The 23,534-nt window shown below is 41.3% G+C and overlaps 1 protein-coding gene and 1 long non-coding RNA gene across 2 annotated transcripts; one reads left to right on the top strand and one right to left on the bottom strand.

The window, feature by feature from the left end:
- Window positions 1–317: 317 nt before the first annotated feature.
- Window positions 318–8,518, bottom strand: ZNF396 (zinc finger protein 396). The gene is given in 6 exon segments (XM_087439140.1): window positions 318–1,837; window positions 1,839–1,900; window positions 2,484–2,825; window positions 5,083–5,206; window positions 5,486–5,975; window positions 8,313–8,518. Coding segments are annotated over 5 exon segments (984 nt in total). The 5' UTR covers window positions 5,906–5,975; window positions 8,313–8,518; the 3' UTR covers window positions 318–1,801.
- Window positions 8,519–9,133: 615 nt separating this feature from the next.
- Window positions 9,134–23,275, top strand: LOC147915283 (uncharacterized). Its single transcript, XR_015554297.1, has 3 exons — window positions 9,134–9,492; window positions 11,888–12,009; window positions 19,955–23,275. It is a non-coding gene; the product is annotated as an uncharacterized LOC147915283 (long non-coding RNA).
- Window positions 23,276–23,534: the final 259 nt, after the last annotated feature.

Genomic DNA, 23,534 nt, shown 5'->3' on the forward strand with positions numbered 1-23,534 from the left:
TTTCATTTTGGATTATTTACTATATGTGGAAATTAATCAATCTAATGGGGGTGCTAATATCATGCTAATTTTTATCAAGGTTAGCCCAAGTCATAGTAATTCTCCATTTAGATAAGCTAACACCTTCTACTCATTAGGAGACCTCTGTTAGTGCAAGATAACTCAAAGTGCACAGCAACACCCTTTCAAGATTCATCATGTACTTAGATGATATGATTCACATGACTTTCTGGTGGAGAAGTTCAGATTATTCACCATGAAAAGAATGCAATCTTGCAAAGTTTATGGCAGCAACAAGTAAAGACAAGACACTTCCCTCAGAATACTTGATTTAGATTCTGTCATTTTATTCACATAGTACCTAAGAAACTGTCTTTCCATAATTAAGCAGTAATTCAATATACACATATCTCTGGGGCATTTGCTGCTTTAACAGATGGCTTGTTCCTCTCTTTAGAGAATGAGCTCCAAATAAAAAGATTCCTACATTTTTAATAACTAGAAATATACAAAACCCAATATATGTGCATATTTACTAGAACTAGAAAATATAATCACTATCAGAAAATTCTATAATTAAAATTTGTATTTATTTCTCCCCCTACTCTTCTATTTATCAATATACTAACTAAGCAGAGCACAGTAATCCCACATTTGTTTCTGGAGTTACTCTAAGCACTAGATATGGCTGGGTTTTTTGATAAAGAAATGTTTACAGTTCACCCAATCAAAGTCCACTATAAGCCCCCTCTTCCCTTCTCCTTCCAAGGACTTTCACTTCTGATGTTTGCCTCCATGATGGGTAACTGTGGCACCATAGAAAACACACCAATACGTGTATTCTTGTAATACATACAGAGTTTCATCAAGAATCCCTGGAATAGGGAACATTACATTGTATACTGTCAGAATAATTTTAATAACATATAAGTCAGTCATTTTATATTTCAACAGGGAATCTGACTGAATTAAATATGGGTAAAACTTTGGTGGATTCCTTAAATTGAACTTTAGTGATTTCCTCATTAGTACAAGAGAATCAAAATCCAAGGCCTCACTTTGTGACAGCTTGTCTAGAAACTGATCTTACTAATGCGTAAGACCCTGAAAAGGCTGTCTTGTGATGGCTGAAACATGTTCACAGCTGATTTATGCCAGAAAAGGGGCCAGGAAGAACACTGAGGGATAGTCTTCAGCTGTTAAGGGTTTGCTTTTCCAGGTAAGCTGTGGCACACTTCTCCATTACATGCCACACTTGGCAACATTCGTGTTACATCAGTCAGTCTTGTTTTGACAGTCTTTTCTTTTTTTTTTTTTTTTTTTTTTAAATTTTATTTATTTTATTTTTTGCCCCCAAAGCCCCAGTAGATAGTTGTATGTCATAGCTGCACACCCTTCTAGTTGCTGTATGTGGGACTCGGCCCCAGGATGGACAGAGAAGTGGTGCCTCAATGCGCACCCGGGATCCGAACCCGGGCTGCCAGCATCGCAGCGCGCGCACTTAACCACCAAGCCACAGGGCCGGCCCTAGACAGTCTTTTCTTCATCTCCCTTTATTCTTTATATTGAGATGGTCATCAATCTTATATGAGCATCCATAGACAGCCCTGTTTATTATTAGAACATTCTTTATGTTTAGGCCATTCTCTGAAGACATGTGTAGTGTCACCTTAATGTTTTCACTGAGTTATTTCCAAATTATATTGTAAAGGAGATTATTTTTTCCTACATAGGAAATTACTTAGTATCAACAATAATGTACAGGCTCTTGTGAGTTTCATAAGAGATTAAGTCCCTTTACTCACCTGCCTCCTAACAATGACCCTGGACATTTCAGCGTTGGTCTTGAGGAACATATTCTTTTGGGCATTCTCAATCCTATTCTTGTATTTTGAATCTGGTAACAGAAAAAAAAAATGGGAAATTTTCTAAAAAGTGCTTTAATCTTTGGTCTCAGAACTCCAATGCTCAAGTAATGAAATGGAAGAGAATATCCATTTTTATACTGAGTAACTCACACATTGCTTCTCAACAGGGAAAATGTACTTGTCTAAAAAGGAATATACTATTTCATTATTTGTGTTAATAATGGAAATAGTACAACATATCTGAGACTGTCTTTTCAAGAGCTGCCCTCGGGATGGAAATCTGAATTAAGCTTTAGAATCTCAACCATCTGAATTGACAATGTATTGATAAGCAGAAAAGCAAACAATGCTGACATAAGATAGTCTATAGTCTCCCCTGTGGCTTTTATGACCTTTGAAAGGAAACGAGCCCATTAAAACCACTGATTTATACTAAATGAGTGTTTGTGCCTTGTGTCCTCTCCCCTGTTGAAAAAGCTCTGAGTAAATGCTTTGATTCCCTCAGGATACTGATGGGACTTTTTCCTCTAGCGTGTCCCTTTTTATGTCTAAAAAGATTTGAGCTCTGACTAAAGGCTTTCCCACATTCATGACACTTGTAGGGTTTTTCCCCAGTGTGGGTTCTTCGATGCTGAATCAGGACTGCACTTCGGCTGAAAGCCTTTGCACACACATCACACACATAAGGTTTTTCTCCACTGTGGATTCTCTGATGTAGGATTAGGGCTGAGCTCTGACTAAATATTTTGCTACACTGATCACATTTATGTTGTTTTTTTCGAGACGGATTTCTCTGTCTTCTTTCAAACCTGCCACCTTGTTCACAGGTTCCTTTATATGTGAAACTCTGCGAAGTATGCATATGAAGGGTGTTAGAAACATCGGAATGCAGTTCTACGCCTGAAGAAGTCTTTTGCCTCGAAGTTGATTTGATGTTTGTAGTTCTGGTGTCTTTATCTGAAATAATACACAGAAAAGCAAATGTCACCAGTTCTCTGTTCAGAAAGAAAAAAAGGAAAATAGGATGATCCAAATGAAATATATACGAATTATTATTATTAGCTAACATGTTTGTAAAACAGCATCACAATGTGGAGGATGTAGAGGGTAAGGCAGAAAACACTGAGAAGATCATAAGGCAAAAGAGAAAGGTTTATATTCTGAGGAGGCAGTCAACTAGAAAGATGAAAAGCTCTATGCAAAAGGTAGAATGGTAAGTAGGGGCAAAAAGATATGTGAGAGACTGAGGAAAGTGTGGAAGAAAAGAAAGGGCCTAAAAGATGAGGAACTATTAGAGAAACAGAGCAGCAACTGAAGGAGAGGAATCAAATGTGGCAGTGGGAGTAATAAACAGGGTTTAGTACAAGAGTATCAATCAACAAAAGTTCAATATGATAAATGAATCAATAATTAAGCAAAGAAAGGAGATGAAAGAAGCCAAGGGGTTAAAAAGGAATACGGAAAATAAGGTTAGACAATCAAGTCGGGGGAGAAAAGAGAAAGGGAGGGGAGGATTATAGAGTAAATGCCACCTCTGGAGATCAAGGGTAGCAGAGTACTCTTCTACAAAATACCTCTACTCTTATATGTATTTTATAGTACCAGTTGAACAACATCATTACTGGTTTAAATAGAAATCATTTTATAAATGGTAAGAATTCTGTCTCAAATTCATTTTTTATAGCTCAAACTCTAAAATGACCTCAATATCTAGTTACTACCATCAAAATCCTAGCAACAGTTAGCACCTGACAGCATGGAGCCCAAGGTCATCTGCAGAAGCTTTGATAAGACATGACTTGGTACCACAGAAATCATGTAGCGGCCTTAAATGGTTCTGTTACCCTATAACATGATTCCCGTTTTCTATGCCTTGTATCCCAAGATTCTGGGCCTTCTGCTTTCTGTTTCAAATTTCTATGCATCTTGATAAAAATGTAGGAAAGGCCCCTGTGAGGACATTCACAGGTAGAATGTGGTTCTTGCCAATACCAGGAGCCCAGGACCCGGCTTTCTGTAGTACCACCACACCAAGCCGCTGAGGCTGGGATGGCTTCCCTCTCTATCCTGATGAAGTGTGAAAAGACTCACTTTTCTCCTAGTAAAGCCAAGACAATTGCTAGACTGGAGGTGTTAAGTGCCCAGTGTACAAGCTTCTTGGAAGCAGGTATTTGTCAAATAAGAGAAATCTTTTCTAAATATTTCTCTAAATTTTTTATTTTGTTTTTTCTGTAGTTTCTTATCAAAATTCCCTTGAAAAAACTCTAACGTTGCTTAGCTAATAAGCCACCCCTGGAATATAGAAGCAGTTGGGGGGGGGCGGGGAAGGAGATCCTCCCAACTGAGGTTTCCCTCTTCATCTCTGGCTCCCATTTTATCTAGGATGATCATCTAGGAGGCTTAAATGTCACTTCACCAGAGAGGCCTTCTCCACCACTCTATTTAATAAGACCCTGTCCCCACGTCATGTATCTCCCTTATTTTGCTTTGCTTTCTTTCCCATAGCACTTATTTTTTTAGTATATGCAATGGAAGAAAAGATTGCTATGTCAGCCATTTTGAGGCATTTCTGTAAAAAGTGACGCAAAGAGTAACAGAGGCAAGTTTAGATTGGGAGGGAGTAGAGAAATGAATTCAAAGCACCACAAGAGAACAAAGTCAACTTAGTAGCAATATGGCAATTTTGATACTAGATCCCACCAGTAACTGAGCAAGACGACACAGAGAAAATGATGATGTAGGCCAGTGTTAGATCAAGGTTAGACTGTAACCTTGAGGTCCTTCAGAAGGGCCACAGGGGCTCCTGAAGGTAAAAGAGGTGGGAACAAGGCTGAGTTGGAGCCCTTGTGCGCGGAGACTGCTTGCTCCTGCCTCAGTCAGAGCAGCTGTGTTTTCATGTGTCTTATACATTGGAACTCCACATAAAATTTCATTTGAGAAAAGGGTCATACTGCTTAAAAAAGGTTTGAAAATCCTGATGGAGATGATGTTAAGAATTTTTAAAATCTGAAGATTTTATAAGAATCTATGAGAAAGAAACAAGAACAAAATACTGTGAATGTTCATTAGTGTGACACATAATGGTGCAAGTTCCCCCAGTGAAGAGGAGGCAAGAGGGGAGATTTGAGCCCATATGCAGAAAGCAGCCAAGGTGTGTGCGACAGGAGGAGAGGCCAACTTTGCCCCCCACCATGAACCAAATCCTGCTCCTCACCCTTTTGTCTTAAGGAGTGAAGCTGCTTCTTCACAGGCTTGAGCTGGCTACTTGGTGACTCCTGAGTGATTTCCCAAGCTGCTAGCTTCTCTGCAGGCATGTCCTCATTTCGTCCAAAGACAACCTGAAAACAGTTAAATATAACTGAGGCTGAAAAGGGAATCAGGTTGGGACTTGAGGATAAAATAACAGAGGAGAAACTATGTAGAAAATACCCTGGGACACAGGAAAAGGGAGGAAAAAAGCAGAGCCACATTCTATTTCTGGCAGAGCCGGGAGTACATTCACCATGCTATCCATCCAGTGGTGCTGAGTAAGAGTACAGTTTGGGAGCTCTACCCACAATGATGTGCCAGGGCTCCTGACTCAGCCTGGTCACTCATCCCCACAGACACCCTCTTACCTGCTCAGCCGGCCCATCAAGCTCTTTCTCCAGCTCCTCCAGCATAGTCACTGCTTCCTCTCCATTCTCTGGTCGGTGATCTCGCAGCCAGGCCTGCAGCTCCTCTGGCAGGATGGCCAGGAACTGCTCCAGCACCAGCAGCTCCAGGATCTGCTCCTTGGTGTGCACCTCCGGCCTCAGCCACTGACGGCAAAGCTGCCGGAGCCGGCTCAGAGCCTCCCGGGGCCCAGGGGACTCCTGGTAGCCGAACTGCCTAAACCGCTGGCGGAAGGTGTCTGGGCTATAGCAGCTGCTCCAGTGGAGGCTGGAGTCCAGATCACAGGCCTGCTCTTCCTCTTCCATCTTCACTACCAGAATGCCGTCACGCTCCTCTGAAATTTGTGGAAGGAGTGTTGATGATGCTCTCAATTTTGCAGACATTTGGACTGGGAATAGCTCAGGACTGCTAGGCTTTAATCTTCAAGGAGGTGAAGCTCTCCCTAAGACACTCCTTAAATACGATTAAAGAAACAAGTGGAAACAAGACAAAGACAAATGCTTCTTAGAACAATACAACTAAGATTAGAAACATAAGACTGTACAGAAAGTACTGCCCTTAATCTAACATAAACCATTCTTTCAAAGAATAATTCCTTTTTTAAGAGAATCAAAGAGCTAAGACACATTAATTCATATGCGTGAGTAATTCCTAATTTATTCTGAAAACCATGCCCATGAGGCTGACTAAATATCACAATAAGAGATCAGCCAGGATTGCAAAGGAGCTCTGGAGAATAGAAACAACAGAAGCCAGAGAAAAGCTATGACTCTGGAGCAGGTTCAGAGAGCCAATTAATTTTATCTAGCTTGTTGCAAAGAACTCTAAGAAATAATCTCATGAGAGAAATACTTAAGTGTGGATTTTTTTAAACATTTACTAATTGTTAAAACAATATTATTTTGACATTAAAGGAACCATTCAAAAGAAAAAGTAATCGCATATTCCTCCATCTTAATATATTTCAATTTTTTCATAATCACTTATACTTTCCATCTGTAACATCTATATTATTTACTTAACTATATTTTTATTGTAGAATATTTAGGTTGTTTCTGATTTTTACTATTATAAACAATGCTGGGAGGCACATCTTCATGAATATACTATTTTTCTCTTTTCAAATTATTTCCTTCAAGCATGTCCCAAGGTCTTGCCTTATTGAGGTTTTCAAATGACAGTGGCAAATTCTGTCTTGCTATGTATTATCAAATAAATTACAGAAAAGATTATCAATTCACAATGCCACCAGCAACATAATGATGTATGAGGGCAACAATTTCTCCAAATATGATTAGATTGTTAATAGGAACGGGCTGGGAAGATACTTTTCTTAGTACCATTTTACTCAGTACTATTACTATTTACTGAGTATTATTAGTTAACTGATGACTAATTTAAAAATCTTATATGTGCCCCTATTTTTCCTCTTTATGTAGCCTGCTATATTTTTTCCCACTTCACCAAGCACTGTTCTAGGCACTGAAGATACGGGGGTGACCTGAACAACGCCTGTGGCTTCATGGAGTATATACTTGATAGATGAACGGCAAGCAATAGGACATATTGGAGTATATGAGGAAGCCATTTGATGTAAAACTAATTCGGCTTGACTTTGTTTTTCCAAAAGGGTCTGATGTGGCCTTTGAACGTGCATTGTATATCTGCTTTAAGCATTTACCATGTCCCAAAGACAAGAATGCCCTTAAGGATGCAACTTCCCCCACACTGGCATTTCCTTAAAGATAAGCATTTCTCCTTAGGCTAGGATTTGATTGCTGCACTCATCCTGTGACCACACAACTTCCGACAACAAACCCGCTACTTGCTGTGCCTATCCAGAGAGCAGACCTGATACCTGCTGTGTCCATCAATCACTGTGCTGACAGGACAACCTCCAGGACAATCTCATGTCTATTGTAAAAGGGACATTGCAATCATATGTCATACATGCTCTTTGACGGTACATAACCACTCTGTACACCCCCCTTCTTTGGTGCTCTTCCTTCCTTGGGGAAGGAAGGCCCCAGGCTTTATGGTCCTCAAATATTGGCTCATAATAAACTCACCCCAATTTTGATTTATAGACTGAGTATGGATTATTTGCATCCACATACTCTAGCGGGGAAAGACAACAATGTTACCAAATAAATGATACAACTTTATACAATGATGTGTTACCATGCAAATAACAGCTGACACATATAGAACTTACTATGTGCCAAGCACTGTTCTAAACATCTTAACAAATATAAACTCATTTAAACCCTCACGAAAGCTCTGTCAAGTTATTTTCATCCCCACAGTTGTAGATGACGAAATTGCCCCGCAAAGGTCAGGTAACGGCACCATGGGCAAAGGGGCAGGGTGGAGTCTGAATCCAAGACGTCCACACTTATCCACCGGGTTTTGTGGTCAAGAGGTGGAGGCAGGGCCGGCCTATGGCTTAGCAGTTAAGTGCACACGCTCTGCTGCTGGCCGCAGGGGTTTGGATCCCAGGCATGCACCGATGCACCGCTTCTCCTGCCATGCTGAGGCCGTGTCCCACATACAGCAACTAGAAGGATGTGCAGCTATGACATACAACTATCTACTGGGGCTTTGGGGGAAAAAATAAATAAATAAATAAATAAAATTATATAAAAAAAAAAAAAGAGGCGGAGGCAGGAGTCCCTGAGCAGAGAAGGAGCAGCAGACCCAGATGATCCTGGGCCAGAACAGAGTCTGGGCTCAAGACCAGAGCTGCGGGAAGGGTTGAGGCCAAGAGCCTGGAGCCCTCTGGAGCCTTACATTGTGTGCCGCCAAGCTAAAGCAGCCTCTTGAAGTCACAGGCGAGTGGCAGGCGGAACGCACTCTGCCTCCTCAAGACCAGGAGGCGAATCTGTGCTGTCTCCACAATTGCTCTCGGCCCTACACAAGAGACCAAACACCGCACGACGGCCTGTAACGAAGAGACTTCGCTCAGACCACCAGAGCCAGGGGCTTTCCGGAGACCACTGACTCGCACTTCGAAATCCCTCCTTTAGTGGGCCGAACGTCTAGCGGTCCCCAGACACCTCTCTGCCCTGCCCCCACAGGGACAGCTCCCCGCAGCGCCCCCCGCCCCTCCCGGGCGGGAACCAAACACCGCGAGACCGCGAGAGGCGCGCGGAGAGAGGAGGTAAGCGCGCGCCCGGGGCTGGGGGGGTGGGGACGGGAGTGGGTCTGGCTGGGGAGGGCAGGCGCACCAGAGGTGCGCGGGGGAGGACAGGGAGAAATGGAACACGAACGCGCGGTGAGAGGCAGTGACGTGCAGGGACGAGGTGGGGGCCACGAGGAGGCGCCGGGGAGCGTGAGGCGGGGGCGGCGGGGAGGGGCGTGAAGAGGGGGCGCGCGGGCGCGCGGAGTGGGCTGTCGCGAGGTGGCGCCGAGAGCCGCGGCCACCCCTTCCCCACCCGTCGGGTGTCGGACGCTTCTCCCCTGTGGCCTAGAGACAGAGAAGAGCCCTCGAGTCTCACCTCCGAACCAGGAAGGACGAGCTCGCGTTATCCCGGAGAAGCCGGGGGAGGCGTCAGGCTGGAAGCTGCTTCCGGTCCTCTCGGCGGGGTGGGGGCGGGGCCGGGGGGAGCGGGAGCAGTTGCTGTGGAGACGAGGCGCCGCCGCCTCGGGTTTTCTGGGAGGCCGCTCCGGAGCTAGGAGAAGGAGAGAACCCCCATGAGTGGGAATCCAGCTGCTGGGCATCCCGGTTCGAATAAACAAGATTGTTATTTCTCAAAGTACTTTTACTTACCTTATTTCATTTATTCTTTCAATAACCCAGTAAGGTTATTCTCATTTTACAGAAAATAAATCCAAAGGTTCCGTGACTTGCTCAAAGATCATAGAGAGGGGAGATTCCTGTGCTTTCTACTGCTAAGGACAACTTTTCCTCTAATACCATTCGCGCTACTGAAGTGGATTATGCTTCAGGCGTTGCCATTTGAAGGAACAGGTATAAACGCCCCCTCCCCCCATGCTTTTATAAGAGAACCTAATGGCCCTTGAAAAGGTGAGAACCTGCTCACATACACATTTTAGCACCAATATATACGTGTATATATCCTTAGATAATCTTAAGTAAATTTAAAAATAAATATGGGGCTAAATGGGTTACAAGGCCACAGCCCCATACGTTGGCTTCCTCCTCCACCCACTTTCCCTAGGGATTATTGGAAAATGTACTTGTAGAGGGAAGTGGGAAATCAGACAGGGAGAGGACAGAGATGCTTGAAAACCACTTGCTAATTAATAAACAACTAAAACGAGAAAAACCCCTTTTGATATGACCAAAAAAAAAAGATGTTTGTACTGGAGTCTGAAGTGATGAAAGAAAGGCTGGTTTATTCAGTCTATACTACATCTAGAAGGTTAGGGGAGAAACTTTCATCCTAATTAACATACAATGACATTAAATTTGAAGAAATTCTTGCTTCAACAGGGATATGATTTTTTGCTGAGGCAACTGCTAACACAAATAGCAAGACAACCCAAAAGTGCAGAAGGGAATATGTTTATGGTAATGGTGGGGAGGTTAAATGACTCAAGGCAATGGGGAATCTGAAACAATTCCTCAAGGGCAGTGCCTGGCAATGGTGTGAAGTCATAGAAGGTGGTTTAAGTGGAAAATAGACAAAAGTTGAAAGCTGAAAGGAGAATAAGGAACTGTGAAAAACCACAGGATTTGGCAGGTCAGGGGTGAATTCATGGGTTTTGGATTCCACCAAATAGCCAGATCCTAGAAGCTAAAGTTAAAAAAAAAAGGAGCAAATGTAAAAGATTGCTTATAAAGTTTCACAGTAAGCTAGATAAAGGACAGGTTTTTGTTTTTGCTTTTTATTTTTTTAATGTTTGGGGGTGGGGTGGAAAGAAATTAGCAGAAACAAGGTCCCAGTAGAGCGAGCAACTCCTATATATCAGAGGCATGGTAAACGTGGGGAATTCAAATGTAAGATACAGATTCTTGCTCTTTAGGAACTGACTAATTAAGGGGAAGGGTGTATAAATTGACTGTTCCAAACAACGTGGCAGATGTTCTGATGGCGCTATTTACAGGATGGTATAAAAACACAAAGAAAGGGAGGTGTTGGGGAGGGGGTAGATAGACTGACATTGGAGTTGATGGGGAAAGCTGAGTGTTGTTGATGCATTCCAGACTGAGGGACCAGTGTGGAATGTTTAGATTTGCAGGATTGAAGGATGGCAGGCCATGAGTGGCTGAGGATGAGGATGAAGAGGTAAGCAGGGGCCTAGTTTTAAAAGATTTGGCAGGCCAGGCAAAAGGCAATGAACTAAAAATTTAAGCAGAGTCTTGAGAGAGTGGCACAAGCATGTCTGCAATTCAGAGAGAGCTCTCTGATGGCAGTATGAAGGATGGATTTGAAGGGAGACAGAACTCAAGGCAGAGTGACCAGCTCTGAAGCTGTTGCAAGGATCCAGGCTGCAGCTAATGGAGGTCTGAACTGGTGCAGAGGGGGCAAAGATGGAGGCAGATTCAGGAAACATTTGAGAGGCTGGTCCTTACTTAGATGGTAGACTGACAGATGATTGGGTGGATAGTGTGTCATTCAGTGAGGTTTAAAAAAAACAGTATGACTAGGTTTGACAGTGGTTTATGTAGACATTTGAGGGGAGTTTTTAATAGACTGAATCTGAGGCTGAATAAGATGCTATAATCAATACCCTGTACATAATTGAACATTTCGTGAGATTGTGTGAAAATAAATACCAAATTTTGCTCTCTATCTGAATACTTCTCTTATACTTATATTAATAAGTATATTAAACTCCCCGTGAATTTCATAAACCACTTATAAACAGTGAAGGAAGAGGGCAGTTATTCTATAATAAGACTATAGAGACATTCAGTCCTCAACCTTCTATTCTCCTTCATCACTACGTTCCTTCATCCCAACATATTTGCTCTCCACCTGGTTAGAAGCTTTTAAGGGTGTGCATCTGTGGCTGTCTATGCACATACCCATTTTTTCCTTGCCCAGAGGTGTATGAAGCAGGTGTGTTAGAGACAAGCTGCCATGTTTCTAGAAGGATAAAGAGAGAGTCAAGAAATTTAGGTTTAGAAACAGAAGGCAATTTGCCTACAAAGGAACTGGTTTCCAAGAGAGTGGTGGATAGGATGTGTGTAGGAAGTCCAAGAGAAGAATTTGGATGAGGGAACCAGGGGAACTATGCATCCCTTTGTGGAAGAGAGGAATGAAGTATCAAGTTGGGAAAACAACTAAGGAAGCATCCCAAACTGAATTCATCTTCTCCCCCTTACACCCTCAACTGGCTGAGCTCCCCAAATTCCTTGCTTTGCTAGTGAAACTGCTGTTGACTCCATGTTCCAGGCAGAAGTCTTAGAAGTCATCTTGGACATTTCCCTCTCCCTCATTCACTGCATCCAGTGTGGCCCAGAAGTCTGCAGACAGAGCTGGGTTCACTCCCTGACTCTGCCACAAGCTAACTGTGGGTAAGTTCCTAAAATTCTCTAATCCTTGTTTCCTCATTTATAAAATAGGGATCACAATAGTCATCTCATTAGATAAAAATTAAATAAGATAATGTAGATGGGTAAAGCTCCCCAGGTGATTACAGTGGGCAGCTGTGTTAGTTTTCTAGAGCTGCTGTAACAATTACCACAAAATCAGTGGCTTAAAACGACAGAAAATTATTCCCTCACAGTTCTAGAGGCTAGAAGTCCAAAATCAAACTTGCAGCAGGTTGACGCTCCCCCTGGAAGCTCTGGGGAGAATGCACTCCTTTCCTCTTCCAGCATCTGGTGGCTGCCAGCGTTCTTGGGCTTGTGGCTATATTACTCCATTCTTCAGGGCCAGCATCTTCAACTCTACCTCTGCTTCCCTCATATAAGGATATATGTGATTGCATTTAGGGTCTACCCAGAAAATCAAGGATAATTTCCCTATAATCAAGACCCTTAATTATTCACATTTGCCAAGACCCTTTTTTTCAAGTAAAGTAACGTTTACAGGTTGTAGGAATTAGGACCTGCTGTCTTTAGGGATATTTTTTAGCCTACCACAGTAGCCAAGGCTGAGAACCTCCATATTAGCTGGATAAAGAACTATTTCAAAAGGAAAGCTTTAGGAAAACAAGCATTTGAGAGGAGTTTTAACCCATGGTCTATGGGCTAGCTCTCTATGCGCCCAATGTAATAACCTCTAGACACATGTGGCTACTTAATTTTAAATATAAATTAATTAAATTAGAAATTCAATTCCTCAGTCACACTTGCCAATTTCAGGTGCTCAATGGCCTCATGTGGCTAGTGGCTGCCATATTGGACAGCACAAATAGAGAACATTTCCATCATCGCAGAAAGCTCTAATGGACACACTGTATACTCCCCTGAGATATGTATTTCTAGGTGCATAGGGGCACTTCTCTAGGGACAGAGTCTTACAGAAGATACAAGTTACCAACCTTGACAAAGACCAGCCTGTTTTATTTGGCCCATTGTTTTAAAATTGAATTGGTTTCCAACATGTGAATTTTGATTCAATGCATTAAAAAAATTCCACACGACTTACTTTTGGAAAACTGAAAAATCTAGGAACATTGATCCTGCATTACCTCAGGGCAAATGTTTTCCAGAGTGAAGTATCTGCTACCTGCTTTAGACAGAGCATGCTTTCCCCGGTTGGTCAAAGTCTCCTCGTGCCCCTTGCCATTTCCATCACCTGCCTAGTTCCTGTAGGTATTGGAGTTTGAAACTTTGGTCTTTGTCTTCTATCTGATACTCACAGATGTCCATGACCCAGATCACTGCTTCTCAAACTGGAATGTGCATAGGAATCATTTGGGGATCTTGTTAAAATGCCGATTCTGATTCAATAAGTTTGAAATGGGGCCCAAGTTTCTGCATTTCTAACATGTTCCCAGGCAATGGTAATTCTTTGAGTATTAAAACTCTGATTGAATCTAGGACCTGGTTCATGATGTCTATCAACAAAAACCAAGACAATATCTGTTTCCTAGAATAACTTAATACAGAGCCAAATTCAAGCTGCCAGAGACGTGCTCCAAATATCAGACAAGTTGCAGCACTAGTGGTGCAGTATAACTGTGCAGTATAAGTAGTACTGCGAATGAACTTTCTTTCCCTATCTTTAAAATGGCTTCTTTGGAATTTAATAGTGAATTTGTACCAATTAAACCTTAGTTTAGGGCCGGCTCAGTGGCTTAGCGGTTAAGTGCGTGCGCTCCGCTACTGGCGGCCCAGGTTCGGATCCCGGGCGCGCACCGACGCACTGCTTCTCCGGCCATGCTGAGGCCACGTCCCACATACAGCAACTGGAAAGATGTGCAGCTATGACATACAACTATCTACTGGGGCTTTGGGGGAAAAATAAATAAAAATTAAAAAAAAAAACCTTAGTTTAATTATTGCACAGATATGGGTGGAGATGTTTTTAATTGCCCACTCGGCAAATGTTTCTAAGGTAAAACCTGCCTGAGTTTCTTAGCATAAACTGTTATACCAAACCACCTGAAGATGATCAAACAATGTGAGGATTGATACCTGAGGTTCTTAGCATAAAACATTTTACCAAACAACCTGAAGACGATACACATACCCCCAGTGTGGATTCTTTGATGATCAATAAGGGCTGAATTCTGTCTGACAGGTTTTTTTGTCAGTCATGACTGTCATAGGGCTTGTCCGCTTTGTGGATGCTCTGACACTGAATAAGGGTTGAGCTTTAAGTAAAGGTTTTTCCACCCTTATCCCATCCATTTAGTTTCTCTCCACTGTGGATTGATTGATTTGTGAGATCTGCATTCTAGTTGAAGGCTTTTATGCCCTGTCACTTTCATTCATATGGTTTCTCTCCTGTATGGATTATCTGGTGTAGAATAAAGACTGAGTTTTGGCTAAAGATTGTACCATGCTCATCACATTTATATTGTTTTTTATGAGATGGTTTTCTCTGGTTTCTTTCTAACCTGCCTTCAAAGATTTTTCGAACATGAAATCATGGAGAATGTCTTCACTATGGCTCTCAGAAACATCTTCATATGGTCCTGTTTCTGCAGAAACTTCCTGCTTAGAAGAGTATTTCCTCTTCTTCATACAGATACCTTAAGTTGAAATGAGAAGTAGAAATACAAACATTACCTATTCCCTTAAGGCAGACAGAATCAGTGGAGAAGAAATGGATGGAAAAAAACATACACACAGTGCTTCATAGCTTACAGTTGCTTATGGGGAAGAGAATTGCAAGAGACTAAAACAGGATTATCAAGCTACAGTGGTGATATGTGAGGGGCAGCAAGTCAGGAGGATTGAAAAGTGATTAGATTGAAATAACAACCAAAAAAGCACATTTACTGGGTGGTTGCTATGTATCAGGCACTGTAATAAGTTCTTTCACTTGTCATCTCGTTTAATTCTTCCAACAGCTCTGTGAGATGCATATTATTACACTGACCAGGCCAGGAGGAATGGCATGCATTCCTGACAGATGGGGGTGTGGAAGATCAAAATTGGCCACCCTGAAATATATCTTTTTACCTTGATTATTTTCTCTGAAAGAAACTTGAACCTTCCCCCAAACTTATGCCTAACAGTGACAGACTAGGAGGGTTCTTGCTGAGCCCATTCTTTTCAAAGTTCTGTTTACCAAAACATTTACGTTTATAAGGGAAATCTCCATCTGTAAAGGTATCTACCTCTCTGTACTGGGACGAGGGGGTGGGGTGGGGATGGCCTGATCTCCGGGAAACTTTTATCAGTACAGAAGGAAAGGACTTAAATCTGCATACTTTTGATTACTGTGATTTCTGTCTCCCTGCTGTCTCCCTCCCCACTACCCGAAATATCCTCCTTTGTCTTTAGCTGAAGATGGTACTTAAGGTGGTGGCTTTGGCCATTCTAGTGAGAAACTCAGTTTCCCTGGTTTCTCCCATGTATACATTTATTAAACTTGGTATTATTTTCTCCTGCTAAGCTATCTTTTAATTATTTGGCCAGCCATAAGAACCTTAAGGGAAAGGGTAGAGGGGGATTCTCCCTCTTCCCCAACAGGGATCATCCGACAACATGGCCCTAGCAGATAACCCTACTGGGAATTCCATCAATCAACATCCTCTTCCCCCACAGAGCTTCCAATCTGCCTGTTAGTCAAGGATGTCACTAGGCATTTGAGGAAAGCCACCAGTGTGAAAGACAGAGACACAAATAAGCAAACAAATAGGATAGAAATAAGGGAACTTAGGGATGACAGACAATGCAAGAAGCAGAAGATAACTTTTTAAAAACCATAATTAATGTCCTTGGAGAAAAAAGGAGGACCTTGTTTCCTGTTTATGTTTCATGGATGCTCTAATGAAGAAATCCAGAAAGTAAAATTGATTTCTTGAAAATTAAAACTGCAACAGATAAAGAAAATTCAGTTGAAGGATTGGAAAAACAAGGGAATTCTCCAGAAAGCACAAAAGAAAGAAATGGAAATTAGAGAATTAGTTCGAGAGATACATCCAAATAGTAAGGGTTACAGAAAACAAGGATAGAGAAAATGAAAAGGGATACTATTTTTTAAAATGTCCCAGAACCGAAAGACAAGAATTCACAGATTAAAAGGGCTAGCCCTTTGTGTGCTCAACACAAGGGACAAAGACCTATATTATTCTGGAATTTCTTGAAATATGGGACAAATAGAAAATCCTAAAAGCTTCCAGAATTTAACAGGCCACAAGATAAAAGTTGAAAAACAGGATGGTATTGGACTTCTCAGTCTAGAAGGTGATGAACAATGCCATCAAAATCTTGAGGGAAATTCATCTCTAATTTAAACTCTGCTGAATCATTATTCAAAGTGAGAATAAAGACATTTTCAGACATGCTAAGTATAAAAAAAAGTGACCTCTCATGCATCCTTTCTCAGGAGGCTACTGGAGGTCTACCCAAAAGGGAGTAAATGAAGTAAGAAGACACAAATAGGAGATTCAATATAGTAGGTAATGAAGGAAATTCCCGAGAGGGTGGTGAAAGGAGATCCCAGGTGACAGGTTCAGAGTTAAGAAGCAGAGGGATGGAGACCACAAGGAACATGCCTCCTAGAAAAAAAAATGGTGCAGATGGAGGGCCATGTCTGTTTGTTATGTTATGTCCCAGTGTTGAGAGGAGATTTATACTCTGGCTGAAAGTTAGTGGCAGAATTAGTGATAGGTACATAGAAGACTAAGCAAAGGGGGAAAACAACACTATCATTAAGTCCAGGAAAACAAAATGGTGCACAAGAAATTTAATTATAGTACATTAGAAGGCTTAACTACAGATAATATTTATATGGTCACAATAATATACACATTGAATGCTGGTCTAACCAAAATTATGTTAGAGGTATATTGGGAGGATTGGGGTTGGGGGAGAGATGAGAATTCTGTGTGATGGGGGTGGTGTGGATATATGAGAGAGCTAAATCCTTATCTTCCATCATGTAAAGTTGATCAGTAATAAGTAAAAAAGAAATAGCTGTATTAACAAGTTGTTTAAAAAGTGTAAGTAAATCCCCATAGAAACAGCTGTAAGAGTTGAAAGTGGATGCAGTCCTGAGAGTACGACTTGATGGTGTGACGGGGGAAAGGACTGCCCTTGTCCATTTTAGGTCTTAGAGACCTATTTGACTTTTCAATTATGTGTATTATAATATCAATATTTATAGAGAATAAACTATAGTTGCACCTCCCATTCCTCTTTAAGCCTTCTGTATTGAGGTTTCCACTCTCATCCCTTCACTGTCTTCCCTATTGCCAAATCTTATTTTAGTCCTTATCTTCTCAGCATTTCACATTATTAATTACAGTGTTTCTTCCACTTTGAACCCTCTCTCCTTCATTTTCATTCCTCTCCTGTCTTCAGGTTCTCCTTCCTCTGAACACTCCTTACAGTGCTTCCTCTTATTCTGCAATCCCACATATTATTAGTGTTCTCCATTGTTCTGCCTTTTGTTCCTGCATGTTTCATGCTATTGGTTCTCTATGGGCTAGCTCATCTATTTCCACCTTTAAGGCTTCAACTACCATCTCCAAACTAATGAATTCCAAATTATATCTTGACCCTGGTCTTTTTCTTGAGCCTCCTCTCTGTAGAGCTGACTGCTTACCAAACATCACTACTTGTTTGTTTCACAGGCACCTTAAACTAATCATGATTTATTCTTCACTTGCTGTACCCTCGCCTTTTTCCTCCTTATGTCTTGGCCTACCACCACCCACCTATTCCCCCCAGTAGAAATCTGGGATCTTCCAAGACATGTCTAATTTACTCATGTACATGTCATGTAGGGTCTGTGTCCCATTCATCCTGTGCTGTGTCCTTCGTTCCTTTATGGTGGCTGGCGCATTGATCTCTACATAATACATGCTCCATAAATACATGAATAAAAAAAGAAGAGGATCAAATTAGTAAAAAGGTCAGTTTCCTACTAGCAATGGGATTATGGGAGTGGACTGGAAAGAAAAGGATATGAAATTGGATTTATATTGGTAATGGGAGCCCAGGGTAAGGTCTGAAGGAGATGAAGGACAAAGCCAAGCCAAAATGTTAAATCTGAAATTTAACAAAGACTGTTCAGACAGATTTAAAGGCATCATCACCAAAGAAGATAGATAATCCATGAGGAGGAGAGTCCAGTGGGTCACAGAGCTGCTGCAGGTAGATAAAAGCATAATGGCTTCAGGACATTTTAATGTGAAGAGATGAAGATAATAAATTTCATACAGTACTGAAAATCACATCTGGGAAGACAGTAAAGCCTAATGAGAGGGAGATATATGGTAGAGTTTCAGAGTCTGCTATAACCTCGGGTGTTTAGCACACTGTCCATATGGACTCTTGCTTCTTGCCTCTCTCCCAAGGCGTGGGGCTCCATGTATTCATTTGTGAGTTGGTTCTCCACAAACTGGAACTAAACATTTGATGATACCTGATTTGGTGCTGTTATCAGTTTCCTAGGGCTACCATAACAAATTACCACAAACTTGGTGGCTTAAAATAACAGGAATTTATTATCTCATGGTTCTAGAGGCTAGAAGTCTGAAATTAAGGTGTTGCAGGGCCATAGTCCCTCCGAAGGTGCTAGAGAAGACTGCTTCCTTGCCTCTTTCTAACTTCTTATGGTTGCCAGCAATTCTGCATCACTCCAATCCCTGCCTCTGTCATCACACGGCCTTCATTTCTTTGTTTTTGTTTTTTTTTGTTTTTGTTTTTTTGTGAGGAAGATCTGCCCTGAGCTAATATCCGATACCAATCTTCCTCTTTTTTTTTGTTTTTTTTTTTTTTTTTTTTGCTGAGGAAGATTGGCCCTGGGCTAACATCCATGCCCATCTTCCTCTACTTTATATGGGATGCCGCCACAGCATGGCTTGACAAACGGTACGTGGGTGCACGCCCAGGATCTGAACCTGTGGACCCTGGGCTGCCGAAGTGGAGCGTGTGAACTTAACCACTGCACTACTGGGCCGGCCCCAGGCCTTCATCTCTTTGTGTCTAAGTGTGGCTGCATGTCTTGCCTCCTTTTACAAGGACACCCATCATTGGATATAGAGCCTGCCCTAATCCAGTATGCATCTTAACTAATTACATTTGCAAAAAAATGTACATTTCTAAGTCAGGTCGCATTCTGAGCTTCCAGGTGGACATGAATTTTGGGGGGACACTATTTAACCCAGTACAGTGCCTTTGCCAGCTAGTGATTTATTGAAATTCACCCTTCTTTGCCTGCTCTGTAAATGTCGAATGGGTCTCTTAAATATTTTCCCTTTACCCACAAGCACAATGTTACAGTTTGTCAGTAGGAAGCACTGGACAGACGGCGGAGGAGGACGGGCTTCCTCCCTGATTCTGGTGTGCTCTGGCTCAGCAAGCTCTGCCTGCAGCTCTTCAGTGTGAGCAGGAGCTTTCCCTGGAAGCAGTTTCCTCTTGCACCTCTCAGGCAGTTTCATAGCAGAGTGCCGCTAGTGAGAAGCCTTCCAGTGAATGGCTTTCCCTTGCACTCTAGAGGGAAGATTTTCAGCAAGTTCCAGTACTATGGCACAACAGTGACTTCTCTGCTATCCAGTGAGCCAAGGCTGTGCACTGCAGAGGAGTATCCTAATATTAGGTGGACAAAACAATACACTCTGTGGCTATGTCAGTCTCTTACCCCAGTCTTCCCAGTGCTTGCTTAATGGGCCCTAAGCAAAGTGGCCTCAGTGGCAGGGATGGAGGCTATGCATGGGCTCAAAAACATGGACTTCCACTACCCAAGACTGACCTGGCTAACATGACAGCTTAGTACATAATCTGTCAACAGCAGAGGCCAACACTAAGCCCTTCTTATGGCTCCACTCCCCCTGGGGTTTAACCAGCCACCTGGTGGCACGTTGATTACATTGGACTTCTTTCTTCATAGAGGAGGCGGAGATTCATCCTCACTGGAATATACATGTATTCTGAATATGGATTTGCCTTCTCTGATCATAGTACTTCAGCCAGCCCTACCATCTGTGTACTGATGGAATGCTTTATCCATTGTCTCGGTATTCTGCACAGCATCACTTCTCATCAAGGAGCTCATTTCACAGCAAGGGAAAGACAGCAATGGGCTTATGCCCATGGAATCAATTGGTCTTACCACATACCCCATCACCCAGGAGCAGTTGGCCTAACTGAAAATTAGAAAGGCTTATTGAAGACTCAGTTATGGTGCTAATTGAGAGACAACACCCCACAACAATGAGATTCTGCTGTACAATGTACAGTATATGCTACGAATCAGAGACCTTTGTATGATGTTCTCTCTCCTATAGTCAGAAAACATGGATCTGGGCATCAAGAGATGGAAATGGGAGTGGGTCCTCTCACTCTTAAACTTCATAACCTGTTTGCAGAATTTTTCTTCCTGCCCCAGAAGCTTTGCGCAATGCTGGTTTGGAAGTCACAGACTCCAAGGGAGGAGTGCTTCCACCAGCAGACACAATGGTTCAATTGGATTGGAAAGTGAGGCTGCCTCCTGGACATTTTTGGACTTCTTGTGCCATTGGACCAACTGGCCAAAAAAAAAGAGTTACTCTAGGTGAGGTGCTTGAACTTGGGTTGCTACTACATAATGTGGACAAGGAAGACTATGTCTGAAACCCAGGGAGTTATCGGGGTGTCTCTTAGTACTTCCATGCCCAAGAGTAAAGGTTAAGGGAAAACTACAGAAACCAAAAAAGGCAGGATTGAAGATTGCCACTCCTTCGGGAGTGAAGGCTTGGGTCACTTCAGTAGCCAAAGAACCGCAGTCAGCTGAATTCTGGCTGTGGATGGGGAAATGTGGACTGGGTAGTGGAAGAAGGAAGACAGAGATATCATTGACAGCCTCACAACAAACCACAGAAATGACGACAGTAGCAGCTTCGTATATTTTCTATCTGCTTATTATATATGTGTGTTTATTTTACATGCTAACCATTTTCTTTTCTCTCCTTCCCATTGTTATTTTGTGTGCATGTAGTTGAAAGTTAACTTTACAATTTATTCTTTATGTAGCAGAATATTCAGTGGGACTCTGCCTGAATTTGAGGAGTAATTAATATAATCAGTGACAGATACAATGATTGTTGGGACTGTGCATCTCTACATTTTGAAGAAAAGGTGAGAACTTTAAGAGAGATCATTGTATTTTGTTACGGGAAAAATTAGAGTTGTTTTATTGATGTACAGAAGTTCAAAAATGTATAGAAGGGTGCACATGGACGCTGAATAGCCAAAGACCATCCTCATTTGTATCACTGTGCTTTTGCTTGAGCTGTTCTTTGAACCTTAGATGTCTCTTCTTATCCTCTCAAATTTGAGACACAGCTTGTTTCACCGTGAAGTTTCTTCCAATTACTCTACCCTCTAGTAATATTTCCTCTCACGTCTCTGAAGAACTTGATTATATCACACATTTAGCACCTAATTATATTCTGAATTTAGTTTTCCTCTAATTATTTGATGTATTACATTGCCTCTCCACCAGCCCCAGTCCACTAGATCCTAAGCTCTTTTAGGACTATGTCTCATTCCTTTTTTACATCATCCATCAAAAACACACATGTGAGTACACACTCAATGAATACCTCTTAATTAAATAGCTGTTGTTACTTGCTACACTGATTAATCTGCTTCTTGCTCCAAATTCAGTGTTTCAGTGAATACAGTATTTCTCAACCTAATTTGACTAGAGAGCATCTTTAACGTTAATATGTAATTTCTCAAAACCACTTGGGAATTAAAAAAAAAATTCATCAACTGTTGCTTGATATAGAGCAGTGATTTATGTAAAATATTTTGGATTAACGTATCAAAAAATTCTTTAAAAAATACACTCTATAATATTTGTAATATGACTTTTCTCCATTATTTAAAAATAATTATGTAAGAAGAATTAAAACGACATACTATAGTTCCTCAAAAAATTAAAAATAGAATTACCGTATGATCCAACCATTCCACTTCTGGGTATATACCCAAAATAATTGAAAGCGGACTCTTAAAGAGACATTTGTACACCCACGTTCATAGCAGCGTTATTCATAGTAGCCAAAAGATGGAAGCCACACAAATGTCCATTGACAGATAAGTTGATTAAAAAAATGTGGTGTATACATACAATGGAATATTATTCAACCTTAAAGAGGGAGGCAATTCTGACACATGCTACAACATGGGTGAATCTTTAGGATATTACGCTAAGTGAAATAAGCCAGTCACAAAAAGACAAATACTGTATGATTCCACTTACATGAGTGGAATCAATAGAGTAGCCAAATTCATAGAGACAGAAAGTAGAATGCTGGTTACCATGGCCTAGGGGAGGGGGGATGGGGAGTTGTTGTTTAAAGGATATAGAGTTTCAGTTTTGCAACATGGAAAGAGTTCTGGAGATTGGTCGCAAAACAACATGGATGCACTTAACACTACTGAACTGTTCACTTAAAAATTGTTAAGATGGTAAATTTTATTTTATGTACATTTTACCACAATTTAAAAAAATCCAACAGAGTCTATAAAGTAAAATTTATAGAGAAAATTATTAAGGATCCAGTAAAAAAAATTGAGAGAAATTAAAGAAGACCTAAATAAATGGAGTGATATCCTATGTTCAAGGATTAGAAGACATGATATTGTAAAAATGACAATTCTTTCAAAAATTATCTGTAGATTTAGTGCAATCCCAATAAAAATTTCAACACTTTTTCTGGAAATTGAAAAACTGATATTAACATTTATATGGAAATACAAAGAATTAAGAAGAGCCAAGACACTCTTAAAGGAGAGAATGAGGTGGTAGGACTTGTTCTATCAGCTGTCAAGATGTATTAAAAGTATGCAGCAACTGGCACTGGCCTGGTGGTGTAGCAGTGGGGATCATGTGCTCTGCTTTGGCAGCTCAGGGCTTGCAGGTTCAGATCCCAGGCACGGACCTACACACTGCTCATCAAGCCATGCTGTTGCAGTGTCCCACATACAAATAGGGGAAGATGGGCATGGATGTTAGCTCAGGGCCAATCTTCCTCACCAAAAAAACAAAAACATGCAGTAACTTAAGCAGTGTCGTATTAATGTAAGGATAAATAGATAAGTGGAAGAGATTAAAGGTCCCAGGAATAGATTCACACAATTCGCACATACATGGTTGCTTGATGAATGACACAAATAGCACTGCTGAATAGTGGGTGAAAGGTGGTCTTTTCAATAAATGATGTTGGATGAATTAGTTATCTATATAGAAAAAGTTAAATAAAATTTCATCCCTACCTCACACCATACACAAAAATCATTTCCAAGTCAGTTGTAGACCTAAGTGTACAAAACAAAACAATAAAGATTTGGAATATAATGTAGGAAAACATCTTCAAGATATTGGGATAGGGAGAGATTTTAAAAATAGGACACTAAAAGCACTAACCAGAAAGGGAAAAAATGATAAATTTGGCTTATTAATATTCAGAACTTCTATTCAT

The sequence above is a fragment of the Ceratotherium simum genome, chromosome 14, assembly GCF_057802395.1.
Source record: "Ceratotherium simum simum isolate JZ-2026a chromosome 14, ASM5780239v1, whole genome shotgun sequence".
Lineage (NCBI taxonomy): Eukaryota > Metazoa > Chordata > Mammalia > Perissodactyla > Rhinocerotidae > Ceratotherium > Ceratotherium simum.